Source organism: Oncorhynchus clarkii, chromosome 1 (genome assembly GCF_045791955.1).
Source record: "Oncorhynchus clarkii lewisi isolate Uvic-CL-2024 chromosome 1, UVic_Ocla_1.0, whole genome shotgun sequence".
NCBI classification, from domain to species: Eukaryota; Metazoa; Chordata; class Actinopteri; order Salmoniformes; family Salmonidae; genus Oncorhynchus; species Oncorhynchus clarkii.
In genome coordinates, this window is record NC_092147.1 from 56,563,148 (window position 1) to 56,588,018 (window position 24,871).

Sequence of the window (24,871 nt, forward strand, 5' to 3'; positions counted from 1 at the left end):
CAAGATCTCACCTCATGGGGCATCAATGATCATGAGGAAGGTGAGGGATCAGCCCAGAACTACACGGCAGGACCTGGTCAATGACCTGAAGAAAGCTGGGACCACATACTCAAAGAAAACCATTAGCGCATGTCCAGGCCTGCATGTCCAGGCCCGTCTGAAGTTTGCCATGTGGTCTGATGAGTCAAAAATAGAGCTTTTTGGTCTAAACTCCACTCGCCGTGTTTGGAGGAAGAAGGATGAGTACAACCCCAAGAACACCATTCCAACCGTGAAGCATGGAGGTGGAAACATCATTCTTTGGGGATGCTTTTCTGCAAAGGGGACAGGACGACTGCACCGTATTGAGGGGAGGATGGATGGGGCCATGTATCGCGAGATCTTGGCTAACAACCTCCTTCCCTCAGTAAGAGCATTGAAGATGGGTCGTGGCTGGGTCTTCCAGCATGACAACGACCCGAAACACACAGCCAGGGCAACTAAGGAGTGGCTCCGTAAGAAGCATCTCAAGGTCCCGGAGTGGCCTAGCCAGTCTCCAGACCTGAACCCAATAGAAAATCTTTGGAGGGAGCTGAAAGTCCGTATTGCCCAGCGACAGCCCCAAAACTTGAAGGATCTGGAGAAGGTCTGTATGGAGGAGTGGGCCAAAATCCCTGCTGCATTGTGTGCAAACCTGGTCAAGAACTACAGGAAACGTATGATCTCTGTAATTGCAAACAAAGGTTTCTGTACCAAATATTAAGTTCTGCTTTTCTGGTGTATCAAATACTTATGTCATGCAATAAAATGCAAATTAATTACTTAAAAATCATAATGTGATTTTCTGGATGTTTGTTTTAGATTCCGTCTCTCACAGTTGAGGTGTACCTATGATAAAAAGACCTCTAAAGGCTTTGTAGGTAGGAAAACCTGCAAAATTGGCAGTGTATCAAACACTTGTTCTCCCCACTGTAGATCAAGACGGAGCACCTTATACCCTCTCCAGTCTCCATACGCAACCTCCAGGAGTGTGTATAGACAGCCCACAGGTACTGATTACAGTGAGCTATAGCCAGTGTGGATTTCTGGCCTCCAAGACCACCATCTCTCCTCCCTACAATAATGGGTGTATGTGGTTAAACTCTGCCACTTTTTCTGTTCTCAAATCCTCCAGGGCTCTTCTTGGCGTTTTCAGTGGAAAAATATACATGTTTTCCCCTACATTTCACTCTGCCCTCTCAGGGAGCATGGCAGAACACGTTGAGCGACATCGAGTCACAGGAGTGGGGCACTGCACTCTGGGATTCTCAGAGCAAGACAGGTCAACGCCTGGTAATTGAGGGTGAGGAATCAAGATTTACTCAAAAAAATGGAACTGTAAATGTCTGCTCTTAACATCACCGGCCTTAAAACTTGACTGATTTGACTTATGGCTCTATTCAATCTCTAATGCTGAAGTATGACAGATTGTGCTATAGAAATAAAGGTAATTTCCGATTGAGCAGACATACGCAGCATTTACTGTGAATGCAGTCTCCGCTAACGTGGGAAAATTGTCTTTAAATTGAATAGAGCCCTTATTATTTTTAGCTCCTACTGGAGCAAAAGGCCTCAACAGTGCATCTCCAGCGTACCCTGTTCTGGTCAGTTTTCCTAACTTTATTCCAGGCCCTAAAACTAGACACATCATTCCCCCACCTTCCTATAGACTGACTGGCAAATACAACATGCATTTAAAGCTCTAACCCATGCTATCATCTGGTACAATTATTTTGGCTAAACTTTCATCAACTCTAATGTATTTTTTATGAAATGCCAGTGTCTTGCTGTATGTTGCTATTAACGTTATTGCTTTGCTTATATGAATAAAGCACCATTAACCTCTAACACAGCCTTTATCAATCACAGTTGATGATAAACACTGATTACCTACATGTTTACATAAATCAATATTTCACTCTGCTAAACTAATTCGGATCTGAACAAAATCCATCAACGAATCAGCCAACACCAAAACAAAACGGATAATAGTCTGATATTCTAATATAGCCAGTCTCAGACCTCTCTCAAGGACATGAACATATTTTTGAGTGAATAGTCAACAGACACTTGTTTTTCTATCTTTTATTTTTCAAATGTGACAAGAACACTTGCACAAAAAAAACATCTTAAACTTGGTCCACTAGAAGAAAAAAACCACAAATGATTTAATACTTTTGTTTGAATCCTCTAGTGTTAATCTTTAAGCCTAAATGAAGTAACAGATTGCTAGTGGGTAGTTTTCAATCATATACAGTGCATTCGGAAAGTATTCAGACCTTCACTTTTTACACATTTTAGTACGTTAGACTTATTTTTAAATGGATTAAATCGCCCCCCATCAATCTACACATAATACCCCATAATTACAAAGCAAAAACAGGTTTTGAATTTTTTTTGCAAATGTATTAACAATTTAAAATGGAAGTATCTCATTTACATAAGTATCCAGACCCTTTACTTGGTACTTTGTTGAAGCCCCTTTGGCAGCAATTACAGCCTTGAGTCTTTTTGGGTATGACGCCACAAGCTTGGCACATCTGTATTTGGGGAGTTTCTCCCATTCTTCTCTGCAGATCCTCTTAAGCTCTGTCAGGTTGGATTGGGGAGCATCGGTGCACAGATATTTTCAGCTCTCTCCAGAGACGTTCGATCGGGTTCAAGGCTGGGCTCTGGCTGGGCCACTAAAGGACATTCAGAGACTTGTCCCGAAGCCACTCCTGCATTGTCTTGGCTGTGTGCTTAGGGTCGTTGTCCTGTTAGAAAGAGAACCTTCGCCCCAGTCTGAGGTCCTGAGCATTCTGGAGCAGGTTGTCATCTGTACTTTGCTCCGTTCATCTTTGCCTCGATCCTGAATAGTCTCCCAGTCCATGACGCTGAAAAAAATCCCCACTGCATGATGCTGCCACCACCATGCTTCACTGTAAGGAGGTGTCAGGTTTCCTCCAGACGTGACGCTTGGCATTCAGGCCAAAGAGTTCAATCTTGGTTTCATCAGACCAGAGAATCTTGTTTCTCATGGTCTGAGAGTCCTTTAGGTGCTTCTTGGCAAACTCAAAGCGGGCTGTCATGTGTCTTTTACTGAGGAGTGGCTTCTGTCTGGCCACTCTACCATAAAGGCCTGATTGGTAGAGTGCTGCAGAGATGGTTGTCCTTCTGGAAGGTTCTCCCATCTCCTCAGGGACTCTAGAGCTCTTTCAGAGTGACCATTGAGTTCTTGGTCACCACCATGACCAAGGCCCTTCTCTCCTGATTGCTCAGTTTGGCAGGGCGGCCAGTTCTAGGAAGAGTCTTGGTGGTTTCAAACCTCTTCCATTTAAGAATGATGGAGGCCACTGTGTTCTTGGGGACCTTCAATGCTGCAGAATTTTTTATACCCTTCACCAGATCTGTGCTTGACACAATCCTGTCTCGGAGCTCTACGGACAATTGCATCAACCTCATGGCTTGGTTTGTGCTCTGACATGCACTGTTCACTGTGGGACCTTATATAGACAGGTGTATGCCTTTACAAATCATGTCCAATCAATTAAATGCACCACAGGTGGACTCCAATCAAGTTGTAGAAACATCAAGGATGATCAATGGAAACAGGATGCACCTGAGCTCAATTTCGAGTCTCATTTGCAAAGGGTTTGAATACTTATGTAAAAAGTTATTTCTATTTTATTTTTTTATATACATTTGCAAAAATGTCCAAAAACCTGTTTTAACTTTGTCATTATCGGGTATTGTGTGTAGATTGATGAGGATAATGATTTATTTAATACATTTTAGAATAAGGCTGTAACGTAACAAAATGTGAAAAAAGTGAAGGGGTCTGAAGACTTTCTGAATGTACTGTAAATATCCAGAAATCTCATTCCATTTGCAAACCTAAGAAAGAGTCAAATGACTGGATAGAAACTGCATCATCTACATAAGAAAGGGATTAGCAAACTATAAAATGTACAGTATTTAAATTGTAACTTAATATTCACATTTATATATAAAATGTACGAAACCAGGATCTTTTTAACACCCACTACCAAAAATAGCTTTATTTCTGTTACCTCTGAAAGATACTTTTAAATGACCATAATAAAAATAATGAATTATTTATTCTTTGTTATCAGCATCATTAATAGCATTAATTCTTTCTAACTATTTTTGTTCTTTTTTCAACTTTTTGATTTCATAAAAAAAGTAAATAAATTAACATGCTATCTCTTTCCCTGAAAGCCAATAATACTCCACTGTGTCATTGAGTGAGAGCGAGACAGGTGTTTGTGTGTGTGTGTGTGTGTGTGTGTACGTGTGCATACTTGTGTTTGTGTCTTTAAAAGAACACAAGAGAACAGAAACATAACCTGGGTGATGACACACCTGTCTCAAACCCAAAGAGGGAGGACGGGAGAGGGGGAAATTATTCTGGAGTCAATACAAAAAATAATTAACTGTAAATATATACTATTTATATATTTATACATATTTGAATATATTTACAATTTTACTCAGCACTATATTTATGCATTATTTTTTCGCCATAATAATAATATGTGTGTGGGATTATCAAGAGAAGGTAAAAAGAAACAAGACAATATTACAAAATATAAACAAGAGGCCGTGTCTGTAAGCGCTCTTCTCCTATTTAACCGTTTTTGTTAGTTGATGCCTTCTTTCACTCCCCTTCCTATTTTGCTGTCCTCTTTTTGAGTTCCTTGTTTTTTCAGTTCATTAAGGTCCATATTTTCCCTCTGGGCACAAACTAAAGTCTTAGAATGGCAGTCAGCGGAATGGAATCATGGAAGGCACAAGTTGTAAATTCCAAACTCTTGTGGAAGACAACCGAACAAATAACAAAACGGGCAAGAAAGGGGGTCCCTGTCCTCTCCTTAAGACCTTGAACATGGGTATGAACGTGGGTGAATGTGTTCAGTTCTAACAGCAGCGCTGCCACCGGCCCAGTCTCATCCAGTCCGTTAGTCCTTTGCACACTCTGTCTTTGCACACACTGTACATAGATTTTTTTCTACTGTGTTATTGACTGTACGTTTGTTTATGTGTAACTCTGTGTTGTTTGTTTTTTGTCGCACTGCTTTGCTTCATCTTGGCCAGGTCGCAGTTGTAAATGAGAACTTGTTCTCAACTGGCCTACCTGGTTGAATAAAGGTGAAATAAAAAAATAAAAAATAAAGTCCATTGGGAGCCAGAGGGGGGTTGGGGGGGCAGGAGGTTTGTGGTTTGAGGGGGTTAGTTGTGGGGGAATATCTCAGTTTCTCTCTATGGAAGATGTCTCTTTTTTTGGGGGGGGGTTAGGGTGAGGGGCAGGTCAGGCTCGATGGAGGGATTGAGGAGGGGATGCCTCATGTTTTGACGCCCCCATTGATGTGCTGGTACTTTGAGAGGCAGGGCTCTTCTGGTAAGGGGTCATGGGAGAACACAGAGTCGTCACCGGAGGAACAGGAACTGCGTGTGTCCTGGAAGCTGGGAGAATACTGCTCCGCTGGGGCACACAGGTCCAGATACTCCTACAGGACACATAGAGAGGGTAAGAGGGAAGAAGGGGGTAAGACAACTATAGCACTCACAGGTTTAGAGAGGAGAGATAGAGAGAAAGATAAGAGAAAGTGAGAGAACTATAAACTATTATGTAAACTATAAACTATTCCTAAATCACGTTGGACAGATTCATAAAAAATGTTTGCGGCACCAGGAGAGAAAATAATCTTAAATCGGATCCGTATAAGAATATTTGCACAAATAATACTTAATAAATGGTGCGTGCTGGAGCGAGGGGAACTTTCCAGCACGGTTCACATCGAACAATGCTGACCCGGTTGCTGCTAGTCTCAGTATAAAGTGGTTCAACGTGTCTGGGCGGGCAAGGCAGAGCACCCAGAGAGAGAGAGAAGGAACAAAAGAGTGAGAGAGAACAAGAGAGAGAGGGAGGGAGGGAAAGAGCGAGAGGGGGAGACCAGTGAGAGAGAGAAACCAAAGAGAGGGAGAGAGAGAAAGAGACCAGAGAGAGAGTTCAAACTAAGAGAGGAGGGGCAAGAAATAGAGAGAGAGAGAGAGAGAGAGAGACCGATCAAACTAAAAGAGAGGGCTACATTTATACCGCTCCGCTTAACGTCACACCCCAGCACAATCCAAACAAACCTGACATCTGAAATTGGAATGTGGCTGAACGTAGTCTGGCAACCTTCAGCGCTCACCCCAAAAACGAGGAAAATATAAAAAACAAAAATATTTTTTCTGTATTCATTTTGGGGCTTTTTCGACTTAAACCAGTCATTTTGTCTTTAGCCCTGCACCCTCCTCTCTCCTTAGAAGTGTTCTTGGGGTTTGAGCTTTCTTCATAAAAAGAGTGCTGGCTTCTATTTTCTCAGCTCAACACAAGGCATCTCACATTACTAAAGAGCTCCACATATGCCAGTGGTTTGGGGAGGGGAAAAAGGGGCGCTTTATTACATTTCAAAAGTTCAAACTGAAACCTTGAAGTTGGGGCTTTTGGCATTATCTATGGAGTCCCGGTCTGAGGCCAGATGAGCCCTGACAGATTTCCATCCACAGCCCCTTTTCAGACCAGTGTACGGATATCACACACGACAAGAGGGGAACGGAGAGAAACACAAACCATTATTCCGAGGCGAGGAATAGCTCGGAGTAGCTCTCTATGATTGGGCAACATCAGTGGGCCATGGCCTGGTTTGCATCAACCAGCCATTTTCTGGTCACTGTAAAGGTCATGTGTCAGCCAACGCAGGTTCCTTCTAATGCTTTTTGAACATTCTTGTTAAAAAAAAGTGTTGTTCAACTTTGCTTGCCCCCAATTGGAGTGTCTGTGCGCCTGTATCGTGTTCATCTTTTTCCAAACTTTTGGAGAAGCCTGACATGCTTTTACGTCATACTTCTCAGTGCCTGAGCACTTCCAAGGATACGAGGTCAGCAGGGTTGGGGTCAATTCCATTTAAATTCTGTCAATTCAGGAAGTAAACTTAAAATCCAATTCCATTTTTTCCTCAATGCTAATTATATTTATTGGAATTTCTGTTTACTTCCTGAATTGAAAGGGAATTGACCCCAACCCTGTACGTACATTGCCTTCGGAAAGTATTCCAACTTTTTGTTATGTTACAGCCTTATCCTAAAATGGATTAAATTGTTTTTCCCTCTCATCAATCTACGCACAATAGCCCATAATGACAAAGAAAAACAAACGGTAGTATCACATTTACATAAGTCTTCAAGAGGTTGGGCCATCCTATAAATGTTTTAATATTTATAAGGCCTTTATTAAGCGGTGCTAATACCACCCTTTATAAAGCACAGGTTTATGTCATACAGTGCAATCGGGAAAGTATTCTGACCCGTGCACTTTTTCCACATTTTATTACGTTACAGCCTTATTCAAAAATGTATTACATTTGTTTTTCTCCTCATCAATCTACACATAATACCCCAATGACAAAGCATAAACATTTTTTTTTGACATTTTTGCAAATGTAGAAAACTGATAATATCACATAAGTATTCAGACCCTTTACTTCTGTCTGGCCACTCTACCATAAAGGCCTGATTGTTGGAGTGCTACAGAGATGGTTGTCCTTCTGGAAGGTTCTCCCATCTCCACAGAGGAACTCTAGAGCTCTGTCAGTGTGACCATCGGGTTCTTGGTCACCTCCCTGACCAAGGCCCTTCCACCACGATTGCTTAGTTTGTTTTAGAGAAGATAGTTATAGGAAGAGTCTTGGTGGTTCCAAACTTCCATTTAAGAATGATGGATGCCACTGTGTTCTTGGGGACATTCAATGTTGCAGACATTTTTTGATACGCTTCCCTAGATCTGTTCCTCAACACAATCCTGTCTCAGAGCTCTACGGGCAATTCCTTTGACCTCATGGCTTGGGTTTTGCTCTGACATGCACTGTAAACTGTGTAATATAGACCTTATATAGACAGGTGTGTGCCGTTCCAAATCATATCCAATCAATTGAATTTTCCACAGGTGCACTCCAATCAAGTTGTAGAAACATCTCAAGGATGATCAATGGAAACATGATGCACTTTAGCTCATAGCAAAGGGTCTGAATACTTATGTAAATAAAGTATCTGTTTTTTTATACATTTGCAAAAATGTATAAAAACCTGTTTTCGCTTGATCATTATGTGGTAGATTATGTGTAGATTAAAAATAAATGTTTGAATAAGGCTGTAACGTAACAAAATGTGGAAAAAGCCTGAATACTTTCTGAAGGCACTGCAAGTGAATTTCTCAGACTTCAGATTGTAGGTGACTGTGAACTCGGGCTGTTACGGTGACCGCATTACCGCCACACCGGCAGTCACTTGTCATGACAGCAGTCAAATTCCACTTGACAGTCACGGTAACTAGACTTCTCAAAAACTGCTCTCTGATGCCGCTGATGGTCATTAGTAGCCTATCAAATTTGCTAAGGGTCAGTCGCTTATGGTCAGTACTCAGCGCTCTATTGTTCCACTAATCATTCTAACATCAATGCAAATGCAATAGAAAATCAAATAAAACACTTATGAGAGCTCTGGCATTCAGAATTAGAGCAAAATAGGAGAGCCAGCTTCTCATAGCTGGTTGATGCATGGAATTAAATAAGTGTTCCTATAAGCCCATGTTGCGCAACATTTCTATAGGCTATGCAACAGTTGTGATGGCCTCTATTAAAAAGACGAGGCTCCCATCAGGTTTCCATAGATTAGGCCTACTATATTGTTTTCTCAACTTTTCTAATATTAAGCACCTTGCGTCGCTTTAAAACTGGAGTAGCCTACCTGGCTGGTATGAAAATGAATCGCAGCAAAAGAGTCCTCCATCCGCTATTCAAGTACATAGAATTTACCCTACCCCGAAAGCAGTACGATAGCCGGAGATGCTAAATGTGTTCATGTTCATTAACTTCTTATCGCTGCAGGGGCACTATTGAGTAGCTTGGATGAAAGGTGCCCAGAGATGCCCAAAGTAAACGGCCTGCTCCTCAGTCTCAGTTGCTAATATATGCATATTACTATTAGTATTGGATAGAAGTGTTTGAATGATGTCTGTGAGTATAACAGAACTCATATGGCAGGCAAAAACCTGAGAAGAAATCCAAACAGGAAGTGAGAAATCTGAGGTTGGTATATTTTCAACCCATTCTCTATTGAAATCACATTGGGATATGAATGAAGATTCACTTCCTAGGGCTTCCACTAGATGTCAACCGTCTATAGAAATTTGAATGAGGCTTCTACTGTGTTGTGGGACTGAATAAGAGGGGAATGAGTCAGCTTACTGGCAGAGAGACATTTCCCGGAGAATTCCTCTGTGTCTTGAGGAGCAACGGAACGCAGGAAGATATCATGTGGTATACCGGTTGGAACTTCATTGAAGATTTATGATAAAAACATCCTAATGATTGATTCTGTACTTAGTTTGAAATGTTTCTTCGACCTGTAATATACATTTTAGAAGTTTTTGTCCGAAGAAATGGTCGACCAGCACTAGCGTTTGGATAGGTGTACCAAACGCGAGAACAAAAGTAGCTAATTGGACATAAATAACAGACATTATCGAACAAATTAAGCATTTCTTGTGGACCTGGGATTCCTGGGAGTGCATTCTGATGAAGATCATCAAATGTAAGGGAATATTTATCATGTAATTTCTGTTGACTCCAAAATGGCGGCTAATTGTATTATATTTCTGAGCGACATCACAGATTATTGCATGGTTTGCTTTTTCCGTAAAGTTTTTAAAAAATCTGACACAGCGGTTGCATATCTATAATTCCATGTGTATAACTTGTATTATAATCTACATTTATGATGAGTGTTTCTGTTGAATCAATGTGTCTATGCAAAATCACTGGATGTTTTTGGAACTAGTGAACGTAACGCGCCAATGTAAACTCAGATTTTTTATATATAAATATGAATGTTATCAAACAGAACACACATGTATTGTGTAACATGAAGTCCTATGAGTGTCATCTGATGAAGATCATCAAAGGTTAGTGATTAATTTTCTCTCTATTTGTGCTTTTTGTGACTCCTCTTTTTGTCTGGAAAAATGGCTGTATTTATTGTGGCTTGGTGGTGACCTAACATAATCGTTTGTGGTGCTTTCGCTGAAGAGCATATTTGAAATTGGACATTGTGGTGGGATTAACAACAAGATTACCTTTAAAACGGTATAAGATACATGTATGTTTGAGGAATTTTAATTATGAGATGTTTTGAATTTGGCTGTTCACTGGCTGTTGTCATATCATCCCGGGATTGCAGCCCAAAGAGGTTTAACAGTCAATTACCATGAGACTGGCTGACAAAATTTCATGACCGCCACAGCCCTAGTGTGAACAGGTGTGATGGTTAAGCGGAATGACTCTGGTTTGTGCCCTCACCTCATTGGTGACCAGGGTCAGGATACGGTCTAGATCCTCCACCAACTGCTTGAAGGTGGGCCGATGGGAGGAAATGGCATGCCAACAGTCTTTCATCATCATGTACCTGAGAGAGAGAGAGGGGGGTTAACAAAAGTTCTGTATTATATATTTCCAAAGTACATTCCTTGTCACCCATTAAACAGACTGCTGTTCTTCTCTAAAATACTGTCAAAGTGGGTGAGATGATTAAGACTGATTTCTCTGAGCCTAAGTGTCCAGGTATGAACCAGACAATCCAAACAGAGCTATGCAGGTTCTATTTCTCTGTACTCTTTAACGTTCAAGACTGATGGACGCCAATGCCAATCCTATCCTATCCTAGGTCTGTCTGTCTGTCTCCACTGTGGACTTCACTGTTTCCAGTACAGTGTGAGAACATTAGGCCCTACAGTACCGGTGTAGGCCGCAACATTGTTTTCTGTGTGACTGGACAGGCCCCATTGTGAATGAGGACATTGATACAGACCCAGGCCAGATGTGTAGGGTCATTGATCTGATGGAGATGGGGTGAGGGTGGGGACTCCAATAAGTTTATGTGTGTTTGTGTGCGTGTGTGCCTGCCTGCGTGAATGCACACATTTGTGCTTGTGCTCCTGCCTGCGTGCATGCATATGTGTGTGTTTGAGATTTTAAAAAATATAAAGATGGTAGCATACAGCTCGTTGGTGCAGTTGCCAGGCTTGTCCATGCGATGGCCCTCTTTCAGCAGCTTGAAGAGCTCTTCTACGGGGATGCCGGGGTACGGAGAACCCCCCAGGGTGAAGATCTCCCACATTAGCACCCCAAATGACCAGCTGGGAAGAAAAACACATACACACCAGAGTTCTCAATTTCAGCCTGAACCTGATGGGGCCCGACGGGTTCAGGCCGGGGCCTGTGTTTTCAATATTTTTTTCATGGCCTATATATATATATTTTTTTTAAAGTGCGTGCCTGTGTGAATGGCACACCCTCTCTCTCTCTCTCTCTCCTCCGTCAGCTGCAGGAGAAAGTACAAGATGTATTGTGCTATCCGTTGGGCTGAAGCTGCTATCTAATTAGTTATTCATTTGTTTCTTGCTTGTTTCTCTGACTGAAAAGTTATGTTACCAAAATCCCTCATTTGTTGAGACTGCAAAAACATTCCCTATTCGCTAAATGTGCCTTCCCTGCTATGCTGTTAGGCCAATAGCTAATAATATCCAGAACATTTATTTATTTATTATTTAATTATTGTTGTCTTAATACACAGGCCATAGCCTAATTATCCAGAACATTTCATTTTAAAAATAAAAAGCTTGAGTGTATTTAAAGGCATGACTGAATGACTCATACTTATATAGGCTACTATAGTACTTAATAATAATAACAATTATAATAATCTTAAGAAGAAGACGAAGAAGGAGAAAGTGGGTAAACCGAGCGCTGTGTGTGCCACTGCCAAACAGGTGTTAGATTAAAAAGTTTGTGTTTTCTGACTGTTTGGAACAGTGTAAACAGCACCTAACAAATGATAAGAAATCCCAGAGTCTGTTCTAATGAAAAAAAGGTTTTATTAGACTACAAAGATTAAACACAGTCGCATTCCTACAATTGCTGACGTTGCAGTTTACCTGTTGAATTATTCAAGGCTCCCTTTGTTATTTCATTTTAAAACTAAGCCTACTGATGATGATATTAGCATACGTATTATTATAATGATGATGATAATAATAAGAAAAAAGCGATCAAGAAGACAGAGAGCGGTGAGCACTGCGTGACCCATGTGTGTAAAAGCCTATTATAAAAACAAAAAAATATGTTTGTTTGGAACAGCGTAAAACAATGCTGAATAATTTTTTGTTTTTAAATCACAGAATCTATTCTAATGAAAACAATTACTAAAATCTTTACTACAGCATGGCAAAGAGTAAAAACAGTGGAATTCGTGAAATTGCTTTATTCAACATACATTTTATTCAAACATCTCATTCCAAAATCATGGGCATTAATATGGAGTTGGTCCCTCCTTTGCTTCTATAACAGCTTCCACTCTTCTGGGAAAGCTTTCCACTACACGTTGCTGTGGGGACTTGCTGTGTGGACTTGCTTCCATTCAACCACAAAAGCATTAGTGAGGTTGGGTGATTAGGCCTGGCTCACAGTCAGCGTTCCAATTCATCCCAAATTCATCCCATTGTCATGCTGAAACAGGAAAGGGCCTTCTCCAAACTGTTTCCACAAAGTTGGAAGCACAGAAACGTCTAGAATGTCATTGTATGTGGTAGTGTTTTGAATTCCCTTCATTGGAACTAAACGGCCTAGGCCCAAATCATGAAAAACAGCCACAGACCATTATTCCTCATCCACCAAACTTTACAGGTGGCACTACGCATTCGGGCAGGTAGCGTTCTCCTGGCATCCACCAAACTCAGATTCCTCCGCTGGACAGCCAGATGGTGAAGCGTGATTCACCACTTTAGAGAACGCATTTCCACTGCTCCAGAGTCCAATGGCAGGGAGCTTTACACCACTCCAGCCATCACTTGGCATTGCACATAGTGATCTAAGGCTTGTGTGCGGCTGCTCGGCCATGGAAATCCATTACATGACGCTCCCGACGAACGGTTCTTTGATGACGTTGCTTGTGCTGACGTGTCCACATGCGTTTGTATATATAGTGTAGCTTACATGTTGTGGTTGTCTGAGGCAGTTGGAGCTCACGGAATCAAGCAAACACTTAACCAGGCAACAGAAGCAGCATCTGTCTAATTTCTGAAAATATATATGGATGTTTTATAAACTCTGAGTCTACATATAACAGTTGATTATACTCAATTTGGGTTTCCCCCTCTCCTAACTTTTCTTAGACAAGGCAAGGGCTTTTCCCCCTCTCCTCACTCCGCTTGATGATGTCTCTGCCACATTGTTGTCAACACCAGTGTAAGTGAATAACCTTCTGGTTAACTTTAGCAAAATAGCAACTTGGTCTATAAATCTGGCATTACATTTCTTGCCTGGGCTCGGGCTTCAGCTCATCGGGTCTGGGTCAGACCAGGCTTCAATTTTCAGGCCAGATGAGAACTCTAATACACACATTCAACATGGTTGATTTCATCACTATTATCTTGTTATACATCCATTGATACATATATACATATATACATACATACATACATACATACAAGTGATAAATTGATAGCGATGAAAGTATGAGACGTATTATTATAATATATTTTTTCCTCACAAGATTTCCACAAGTACTGCTAAGAGAACCAAAGGGTTGAAGGGTAACTGTTTAAAGAACCCACAGCTGCTGTCATTCCATTGATTCCATTAATTAAAATGCTAAACATCATCTATTAAAGTTCTCCCCTAGCATTAATTTAATTTAGGTACTCAGTTTGACAAACGGATGTTTTGTGTAGAGGTGGTGGGGAACAAATCAAATGTAATTGTATTGGACACATGCACCGAATACAACTTTACTGTGAAATGCTTGCTTACGAGCCCTTCACAATGATGCAGACTTAAAAATAAGAAAATAGGAAACATACAAATAGTATCACAAGAGGAACTATATACAGGGAGTAACAGTACCGTATCACTGTGCAGGGATACAAGATATTTGAGGTAGATATGTACATAAAGCCAGGGTTATGTGACTAGGCATCAGGATAGATAATAATAAGAGAAGAATAAAGAACAGAGTAGCAGCAGCATATGATGATTGTGAATGTATGTGTGTGTGTGACATTGGTATATATGCGTGTTATGTTTGTGCATATATGCGTGTTATGTTTGTGCGTATGTAGTGTATGTGAATGTGTTATGGGTTTGTGTGAGAGTGTCAATGTAATGTGTGTGAGTGAGTGTATATAAAGTGTATACAGTGCATTCGGAAAGTAGTCACTCCCTTGACTTTTTCCACATTTTGTTACGTTTCAGCCTTATTCTAAAATGTATTAAAGTGTTATTTTCCCCTCATCAATCTACACACAATACCCCATAACGACAAAGCAAAAACATTTTGGGGGAAATTTCTGCTAATGTATATACAGTTCCAGTCAAACGTTTGGACACACCTACACATGCATGGGATTTTCTTTATTTTTACTATTTTCTACATTGTATAATAATAGTGAAGACATCAAAACTATGGAATAACACATATGGAATCATGTAGTAACCAAAAAATTGTTAACTTCTTGACGCTACCCAGCCCGGTACAGGGATAATTGTCATCAGCAACCGCTGAATAGCATAGCGCAACAGTCAAATAATATTACTAAAAAATATTCATATTCATGAAATCACAAGTGCAATATTGCAAAACACAGTTTAGCCTTTTGTTAATCCACCTGTCGTCTCAGATTTTGAAATTATGCTTTACAGCGAAAGCAATCCAAGCGTTTGTGTAAGTTTATCGATAGCATAACATAACATTATGTACACTAAGCATTAAGTAGCTAGGTCACGAAAATCAGAAAAGCAATCAAAAAAATAATTTACCTTTGATGATCTTCGGATGTTTTCACTCACGAGACTCCCAGTTACACAACAAATGTTCCTTTTGTTCCATAAAGATTATTTTTATACCCAAAATACAGACGTTTGTTTGTCGCGTTATGTTCAGAAATCCACAGGAAAGAGCGGTCACGACAACGCAGACGTATATTCCAAATAATATCCATAATGTCCACAGAAACATGTCAAACGTTTATAATCAATCCTCAAGTTGTTTTTAAAATATATATTAGATAATTTATCAACCGAGTGTGTAGCGTGTTTTCAATAACAGCGGGAGAAAAAATGTCCGCTTTACGCAGTTGCGCAAAACTCACTCTGAGAGCCCCTACCTATCCACTTACGCAATGTGATCCTTCACGCTCATTTTTCAAACAAAAGCCTGAAACTATGTCTAAAGTCTGACATCTTAGGGAAGCCATAGAAAAAGGAATCTGGTTGATATCCCTTTAAATGGAAGATAGGCATGCATAGGAACACAGAGGTTTCAAAAGGCTTTCGCCTGCAATATCAGTTCTGTTATACTCAAAGACAATATTTTTACAGTTTTGGAAACTTTAGAGTGTTTTCCATCCTAATCTGACAAGTATATGCATATTCTAGTTTCTGGGGCAGTTTCAAATACTGCCCCCTACACGCAAAAGGTTAAACAAATCAAAATATATGTTATCTTTGAGATTCTTCAAAGTAGCCACCCTTTGCCTTGATGACAGCTTTGCACACTCGTGGCATTCTCTCAAACAGCTTCAAATTCAAAAACATTACAATACATTCACAGATTTCACAACACACTGTGCGCCCTCAAGTCCCTACTCCACCACTACCACATATCTACAATACAACATTTGAATTTGTACTTGCGTATGTTATCGTGTTTGTGTGTATGGATGTGTCTGTGCCTATCTGTGTTGCTTCAAAGTCCCGCTCTTCCATAAGCTGTATTTTTATCAGTTTTTTTAATCAAATTTTACTGCATGCATCAGTTACTTGATGTGGAATATAGTTCCACGTAGACATGGCTCTATGTAGTACTGTGCTGCTCCCATAGTCTGTTCTGGACTTGGGGAATGTGAAGAGACCTCTTGTGGCATGTCTTCTGGGGTACGCATGGGTGTCCGAGCTGTGCGCCAGTAGTTCAAACAGATAGCTCGGTGAATTCAACATACCTCTCATAAATACAAGTAGTGATGAAGTAAATATCTCCTCTACTTTAAGCCAGGAGAGATTGACATGCATATTATTAATGTTAGCTCTCTGTGTGCATCCAAGGGCTAGCCGTGCTGGCCTGTTCTGAGCCAATTGCAATTTTCCTAAGTCCCTTTTTGTGGCAACTGACCACACGACTGAACAGTAGTCCGGGTGCGACAAATCTAGGGCCTGTAGGGGAAGATGAGGAGCGGCGCCAAGTGAGGACGTACTTTTCTGAGCTCCTCATCAGAACATTTAAATATTTGATTAGTTTGTTCCAACACATATGGGCAGATTGTAATGTTGATCAAAATACCACTCTACAATCTGAGACTCAATTTTAAGGCTTACTGTCATGTTTTTGTCATTTTTGTCAACGATGCCAGGCACCAACCGCAAGAATCAGCCTAAGGCTAATGCTAACAGACCAGCTAGCCTAGCCAAGGACCATGAGACTACCCCAACGGCTGAACAATGCACAGTCGAGGCGACTGGACAAGAAGCTATTCTACAGGCAATAACTGAAATGAAGCAGAAATGAATTGACAAAATGGACGAAAAAGGCAGAGATGCAGTCGGCAGAGCTACGAAACCAGGTTAGCCAGCTGAGAGAGGAGCTGAAAACTGCCCTTAGAACTGGCTAGATCCAACCACGAGGCACTGGACATCCGCATGACCAGCCTGGAGACCGCGGCTAATGGCCACTCTGACTCAATCACCACACTGGAAAGAAATGTTCTCCAAATGAAAAAGGAAATCATGGAACTTAAAGAGAAAAACTCAAATTTGGAGGCTAGATCCCGTCATTCGAATTTACGTGTCACGGGTGTGAGAGTAAGACAAGAGGATGGCAAGTGCCCTTACAGAGTTCATGGCAGAGATGCTATAACAGGCACTCGGCCTGGGCAAACCCACACTGCTTGACAGCGCACATCGCACTTTACGAGATAGACGAGAGGATAACCAGCCACCACGAGCATTCATGATAAGATGCCACTACTGCCAAGAGAAATAAGCAATCCTCCGCAAAGCAGCCGAGGTCAAACAAGTGATATTCACACTTGGAGACCAGATCCGAATCTATCCTGACTACACTCAGGCGGTTACCAAGCAGAGGACTGCCTTCAGGGAGGTGAGGGCTATGCTCAGGGGCTGTGAGGGAATCCGTTATGGCCTGTGATATCCTGCAAATTTGAGGATAGCAACCCCAGACGGCTTTGGAAAAGCTTCTCAGAACCAGCGCTAGCTAAGGATTTCATTCTGAAGAATTTGACACGCAAGTGAAGATCAAACACAACAGTAATTAGTTCTCTCTTTCCAACTTTGGGTGAAATTCTAGCCTAACAAACCAAGCTAGGAAGCAACAGGCTATTTAGCTATATGGGGGCAAGTTATACTAGCCAGTATAAGGACTGAACCGGGCAATCCAGCTGCATGGGTCGTTACTGTTATTGATCTGTTAACGGACTGGTTACCTGTGCTGCAAGGGACTGTAATTCCACCTGGAGAAGATGGGTATAACGTTATGTGAATTTCTCCAGTAATCAGCATTTTTGATTATGATGGCACATGTTAATGCCAGATTAGCTAGTTAGCTAACATTTACATTACAGATCGGACCTCTTTAGCTAACATTAGCTGACATCACTTGTTATCAATCTCAGCTAATTTGGACTAGAGCATTAATATTCATGATGCTTAGACCAATACTAAAGTATTATTTAAGTTATCTTGTTATTTTGCTTAGATGGCTACCTTGAAAAACATATATTGCAAGGATTTCACTAGTTTGTTTAGCTCTCATATTTTGAGGCAACCATCAGTTTACTTATGATGTTGGTTTAATGCTCCTCTTTTGCTTCTGTTTGAGCTAACCTTGTAGCTAACCCATGTTGCTAATCCATGCTTCCATAGTTTGGAATTTTCCATCTAAGCTATCATTATAGATCGTGGGTTCGTCTCTACTTTCATTGGTTTAGTTCGAGTTCGTAATTCCCCTCCGTTATTACATAGCTCATAGCCGGGATCCATGAAACATTAATAAAAATGTACAAATTACATGTCATACCAACTAAATCCACTAGAGGGCATGCAAGTTAACGGTATGATTATTTACCTGCATAGCCCTGCTATTTTAGCAATAAGAGCGGGTTGAACTGGGTGATTTGAAAGGGAATATTATGTTGCGGCACATTACAATACACAAAAAATCTGTTTGTTATTGTTATATTTTTAAGGGAGTTTTGCTTCCTCTCCTTTTGATAGCCTGCTGACTGAGTAATTTGAGGTCATCTTAAATTAACAAACATAATTGAAGTTTTACAGAACACAAAAGTAACAGGGTAACCACACTGATATATTTACTCTCAGACTCAGATACTATAAGTTACAAAAATATGTACATTGAAAGTTTGCATGTGATGCCATATGGCAAGGAATTCCCGGAGTCACATATTTAATGAAGCTGCCAGTTGAGGACTTGTGCGGTGTCTGTTTCTCAAACTAGACACTAATGTATGTGTCCTCTTGCTCAGTTGTGTACCGGGGCCTCCCACTTCTCTTTCTGTTCTGGTTAGGGCCAGTTTGAGCTGTTCTGTGAAGGGAGTAGTACACAGCGCTGTACGAGATCTTCAGTTTCTTGGCAATTTCTCGCATGGAATAGCCTTAATTTCTCCGAACAGGAATAGACTTACGAGTTTCAGAAAAAAGGTATTTGTTTCTGGCCATTTTGAGCCTGTAATCAAACCCAACAAATGCTGATGCTCCAGATACTCAACTAGTCCAAAGAAGGCCAGTTTTATTGCTTCTTTAAATCAGAACAACAGTTTTCAGCTGTGCTAACGTAATTGCAAAAGGGTTTTCTAATGATCAATTAGCCTTTTAAAATTATAAATTTGGATTAGCTAACACAACGTGCCATTGGAACACAGGAGTGATGGTTGCTAATAATGAGCCTCTGTACACCTATGTAGATATTCCATAAAAAAATCTGCAGTTTCCAGCTACAATAGTCATTTACAACATTAACAATGTCTACACTGATCAATTTGATATTATTTTAATGGACATTTTTTTTTGCTTTTCTTTAAAAAACAAGAACATTTCTAAGTGACCCCAAACTTTTGAACGGCAGTGTACATTTTTCCAGCAGCAGACTATGATCGATTATGTCAAAAGCCGAACTGAAGTCTAACAAAACAGCCCAAAATCTTTTTATCATCAATTTCTCTCAGCCAATCACCAGTCAGTTTGTCTAAGTTCTATGCTTGTTGAATGTCCTTTCCTATAAGCGTGCTGAAAGTCTGTTGTCAATTTGTTAACTGTACAATAGCATTGTATCTTGTCAAACACGATTTTTTCCAAAAGTTTACTAAGGGTTGGTAACAGGCTGATTGGTTGGCTTTTTGAGCCAGTAAAGAGGGCTTTGCTATTCTTAGGTAGCATAATTACTTTTGCTTCCCTCCAGGCCTGTAGGCACACACTTTCTAGTAGGCTCAAATGTAAAAAAATACAAATAGGAGTGGCAACATCATCCGCTATCATCCTCAGTAATTTTCCATCCAAGTTGTCAGACCACGGTGGCTTGTCATTGTTGATAGACAACAATAATTACAGTGCCTTGCGAAAGTATTCGGCCCCCTTGAACCTTGCGACCTTTTGCCACATTTCAGGCTTCAAACATAAAGATATAAAACTGTATTTTTTTGTGAAGAATCAACAACAAGAGGGACACAATCATGAGGTGGAACGACATTTATTGGATATTTCAAACTTTTTTAACAAATCAAAAACTGAAAAATTGGGCGTGCAAAATTATTCAGCCCCCTTAAGTTAATACTTTGTAGCGCCACCTTTTGCTGCGATTACAGCTGTAAGTCGCTTGGGGTATGTCTCTATCAGTTTTGCACATCGAGAGACTGACATTTTTTTCCCATTCCTCCTTGCAAAACAGCTCGAGCTCAGTGAGGTTGGATGGAGAGCATTTGTGAACAGCAGTTTTCAGTTCTTTCCACAGATTCTCGATTGGATTCAGGTCTGACTTGGCCATTCTACCACCTGGATATGTTTATTTTTGAACCATTCCATTGTAGATTTTGCTTTATGTTTTGGATCATTGTCTTGTTGGAAGACAAATCTCCGTCCCAGTCTCAGGTCTTTTGCAGACTCCATCAGGTTTTCTTCCAGAATGGTCCTGTATTTGGCTCCATCCATCTTCCCATCAATTTTAACCATCTTCCCTGTCCCTGCTGAAGAAAAGCAGGCCCAAACCATGATGCTGCCACCATCATGTTTGACAGTGGGGATGGTGTGTTCAGGGTGATGAGCTGTGTTGCTTTTACGCCAAACATAACGTTTTGCATTGTTGCCAAAAAGTTCAATTTTGGTTTCATCTGACCAGAGCACCTTCTTCCACATGTTTGGTGTGTCTCCCAGGTGGCTTGTGGCAAACTTTAAACAACACTTTTTATGGATATCTTTAAGAAATGGCTTTCTTCTCGCCACTCTTCCATAAAGGCCAGATTTGTGCAATATACGACTGATTGTTGTCCTATGGACAGAGTCTCCCACCTCAGCTGTAGATCTCTGCAGTTCATCCAGAGTGATCATGGGCCTCTTGGCTGCATCTCTGATCAGTCTTCTCCTTGTATGAGCTGAAAGTTTAGAGGGACGGCCAGGTCTTGGTAGATTTGCAGTGGTCTGATACTCCTTCCATTTCAATATTATCGCTTGCACAGTGCTCCTTGGGATGTTTAAAGCGTGGGAAATATTTTTGTATCCAAATCCGGCTTTAAACTTCTTCACAACAGTATCTCGGACCTGCCTGGTGTGTTCCTTGTTCTTCATGATGCTCTCTGCGCTTTTAACGGACCTCTGAGACTATCACAGTGCAGGTGCATTTATACGGAGACTTGATTACACACAGGTGGATTTTATTTATCATCATTAGTCATTTAGGTCAACATTGGATCATTCAGAGATCCTCACTGAACTTCTGGAGAGTGTTTGCTGCACTGAAAGTAAAGGGGCTGAATAATTTTGCACGCCCAATTTTTCAGTTTTTGATTTGTTAAAACCGTTTGAAATATCCAATAAATGTCGTTCCACTTCATGATTGTGTCCCACTTGTTGTTGATTCTTCACAAAAAAATACAGTTTTATATCTTTATGTTTGAAGCCTGAAATGTGGCAAAAGGTCGCAAAGTTCAAGGGGGCCGAATACTTTCGCAAGGCACTGTATTTCACCTCTTCCACACTCACTTTACAGAATTCAAAATTACAATGCTTGTCTTTCATAATTTGGTGAGATATATTTGGATGTGTAGTGTCAGCATTTGTTGCTGGCACGTCATGCCTATGTTTGATAATCTTGACAATGAACAAATTATTAAAATAGTTGGCAATATCAGTGGGTTTGTGATAAATGAGCCATCTGATTCAATGAATGATGGAGCCGAGTTTGCCTTTTTTCCCAAAATGTAATTTAAGGTCCACCAAAGCCTTTTACGATCATTCTTTATGTCACTTAACTTTGTTTCATCGTGTAGTCTCTTCTTCTTTTTATTGAGTTTAGTCACATGATTTCTTTATTTGCAATACGTTTGCCAATCGGTTGTGCAGCTTGACTTATTTGCCATTCCTTTTGCCTCATCCTTCTCAACCATACAATTTTTACAATTCCTCATCACTCCACAGGGATTTAACAGTTTTTACAGTCATTTTCTTAATGGGTGCATGTTTATTAGTAACTGGAATAAGCAATTTCATAAATGTGTCAAGTGCGGCATCTGTTTGCTCCTCATTACACACCATGGACCAAATATTATTTACATCAACAACATAGGAATAACTACAAACCTTCTTGTATGACCTCTTATACACTATATTAGGACCAGCCTTTGGAACTTTGGTTTTCCTAGATATGGCTACTATATTGTGATCACTATATCCGATGGATCTGGATACTGGTTTCAAGCTAATTTCTGCAACATTAGTAAAGATGTGATCAATACATGTTGATGATTTCATTCCTGTGCTGTTTGTAACTAACCTGACTGATAACATGAACCAGGTTGCAGGCACAGGTTACAGTTTGAAGCTTTTTATTGAGTAGACAGCTTGATGAAAGCCAGTCAATATTTAAATCACCCAGAAAATATACCTCTCTGTTGATATCACATACATTTTCAAGCATTTCACACGTATTATCCAGATACTGACTGTTAGCACATGGTGGTCTATAGCAGCTTCCCACAAGAATGGGTTTTAGGTGAGGCAGATGAACCTGTAGCCATATTACTTCAACAGTATTTAACATGATATCCTCTCTAAGCTTTACAGGAATGTGGTTCTGAATATAAAACAGCAACACATCCACCATTGGCATTTCTGCCTTTTCTGTAAATGTTATAACCTTGTATTGCTACCACTGTATCATCAACAGTATTATCTAAGTGACTTTCAGAGATATGAATGTCATCAGTTACTAGCAAATCATTGATTTCATGAACCTTGTTTCTTAAGATACATATGTTAATGTGGGCTCCCGAGTGGCGCAGTGGTCTAAGGCACTGCATCTCAGTGCTAGAGGCGTCACTACAGACCCTGGTTTGATTCCAGGCTGTATCAAAACTGGCCGTGATTGGGAGCCCCATAGGGCGCAATTTGGGTGGATCCTATCCTCCTTATAAAACGTGTTTGTTTCAAAAAGGTATCGAAATTGTCAACAAAAGTTACACAAATTGAGCTGCAATCACGTAGCCAGTTGTGAAGAAAAATAAAAGTGATGAAGGTGCAGCAAAATCAGGATCCAAGACGGCAAAACTATTCGTTGTTTGTATACGCTCCAGGCCTCTCGTTGGGAGTGTAGACTGCTTTGCGGTTGGCTACTGTCTTCAGCTTCCACGGCTCGTGACATGCGACCATCGTTGATTGCCATGCTCCTCTTGGTGTGCTCCTTCGACTCCGCTATCAGATGGGGATCTCCGGGCAACAACGGCCAGTCGGATAACGACAAACGACAAGGCGGAGATTCATCCAACAAGCGCGAACGCCGTCCAGCCACCGGCGTAGAAGAGGTTAACATTCCACTCTGTGCTTTCTCCAGTTTCTTACGTAGGCTTGCGATCTGAGTAATCAAGGAAGCCACCTCAAGCCTATAATCCTCGGCAAGCAAACAACTCCGAGTGATCCGGTTTGTACCGAAACAAAGCGTAGTAGATACAGCTCCTACAGTGCTGGAACCGTTAATTTATTTCTCCAGACAAAAGGGCTCCATTGCAAAACTCATCTGGGACTAACTTTGTTAGCTTGATGGCTAGCAGCTCTGTCAAACAGGCTATTAAGTGGGATTCCGGGACAAGAAATAGCAGGACTAGCTGTTAAAAGCAAACAGCATCGTGGAATCCATGCAAAAACAAGTTCAGTATTTATATTGAACAAATATTGGTTAACAAATTGAGTGTTTCCAGCATGTAGTGTTCAGCTGCGCACATTGAATATTTCACTGTGTGATGACGTGGCCAAGCAAGCTGTCATGTGCCTTTTACTGAGGAGTGGCTTCCGTCTGGCCACTCTACCATAAAGGCCTGATTGGTGGAGTGCTGCAGAGATGGTTGTCCTTCTGAAAGATTCTCCCATCTCGACAGACAAACTCTGGAGCTCAGTCAGGATGACCATAGCGTTCTTCGTCACCTCCCTGACCAAGGCCCCTGTGTGCTTGGGGACCTTCAATGCTGCATAAATGTTTTGGTACCCCTTCACCAGATCTGTGCCTTGACACAATCCTGTCTCCGAGCTCTACTGACAATTCCTTTGACCTCATGGCTTGGTTTTTGCTCTAACATGCACTGTTATCTGTGGGACCTTATATAAACAGGTGTGTGCCTTTCCAAATCTTGTCCAATCAATTGAATTTACCAAAGGTGGACTCCAATCAAGCTGTAGCAACATCTCAAGAATGACCAATGGAAACAGGATGCACCTGAGCTCAAGTTCAAGTCTCATAGTAAAGGGTCTGAATAATGTTTTTAAATTTTAATACATTTACAAACATTTCGAAAAAACTGTTTTTGTTTTGCCATTATGGGGTATTGTGTGTAGATTGATGAGGAAAAAATGTAATTTAATACATAAAAAATATGGAAAAAGGGAATGGGACTGAATACTTTCTGAATGCACTGTATATAGTCTTGTGAGTGTGCAGAGAGTCAGTGCAAGATATGGCCAATGCAGATAGTCCGGGTAACCATTTAATTAACTATTTATCAGTGTTATGGCTTGGCGGTAGAAGCTGTCTCGGAGCCTGTTGGTCCGAGAACTGATGCTCCTCTGGTACCGCTTGCCGGACGGTAGCAGAGTGAACAATCTATGGCTTGGTTGGCTGGTGACATTTTTTGGGCCTTCCTCTGACATCGCCTGATATAGAGGTCCTGGGTGGCAGGGTGCTCGGCCACAGTGATGTACTGGGACGTCCGCACCACCCTCTGTAGAGCATTGCGGTCGAGAGCGGTTCATTTGTCATACCAAGCTGTGATGCAGCCAGTCAAGATGCTCTCAATGGTGCAGCTGTAGAACTTTCTGAGAATCGGGAGGGCCCATACCAAACGTTTTCAGCCTCTTGAGGGGTAAGACGCGCTGTCGTGCCCTCTTCACGACTGTGCGGGTGTGTGTGGAGCATGTGATGTAGATGCCAAGGAACTTGAAGCTCTTGACCCGCTCCACTACAGCCCTGTCAATGT

At 41.0% G+C, this 24,871-nt stretch overlaps 1 protein-coding gene across 2 annotated transcripts in view; it reads right to left on the bottom strand.

The window, feature by feature from the left end:
- Window positions 1–4,533: 4,533 nt before the first annotated feature.
- The window catches only part of LOC139409074 (fibroblast growth factor receptor 2-like), a 116,990-nt gene continuing 96,652 nt past the window's right edge, over window positions 4,534–24,871 (bottom strand). For both annotated transcript variants that reach the window (XM_071153758.1, XM_071153766.1), the window contains exons 16-18: window positions 11,117–11,254; window positions 10,419–10,524; window positions 4,534–5,528 (exon numbers count right to left, since the gene is read on the bottom strand). In XM_071153758.1, coding sequence (XP_071009859.1) covers window positions 5,364–5,528; window positions 10,419–10,524; window positions 11,117–11,254 — 409 coding nt within the window. In that variant the 3' untranslated portion in view covers window positions 4,534–5,363. The remainder of the gene's footprint in view (window positions 5,529–10,418; window positions 10,525–11,116; window positions 11,255–24,871) is intronic.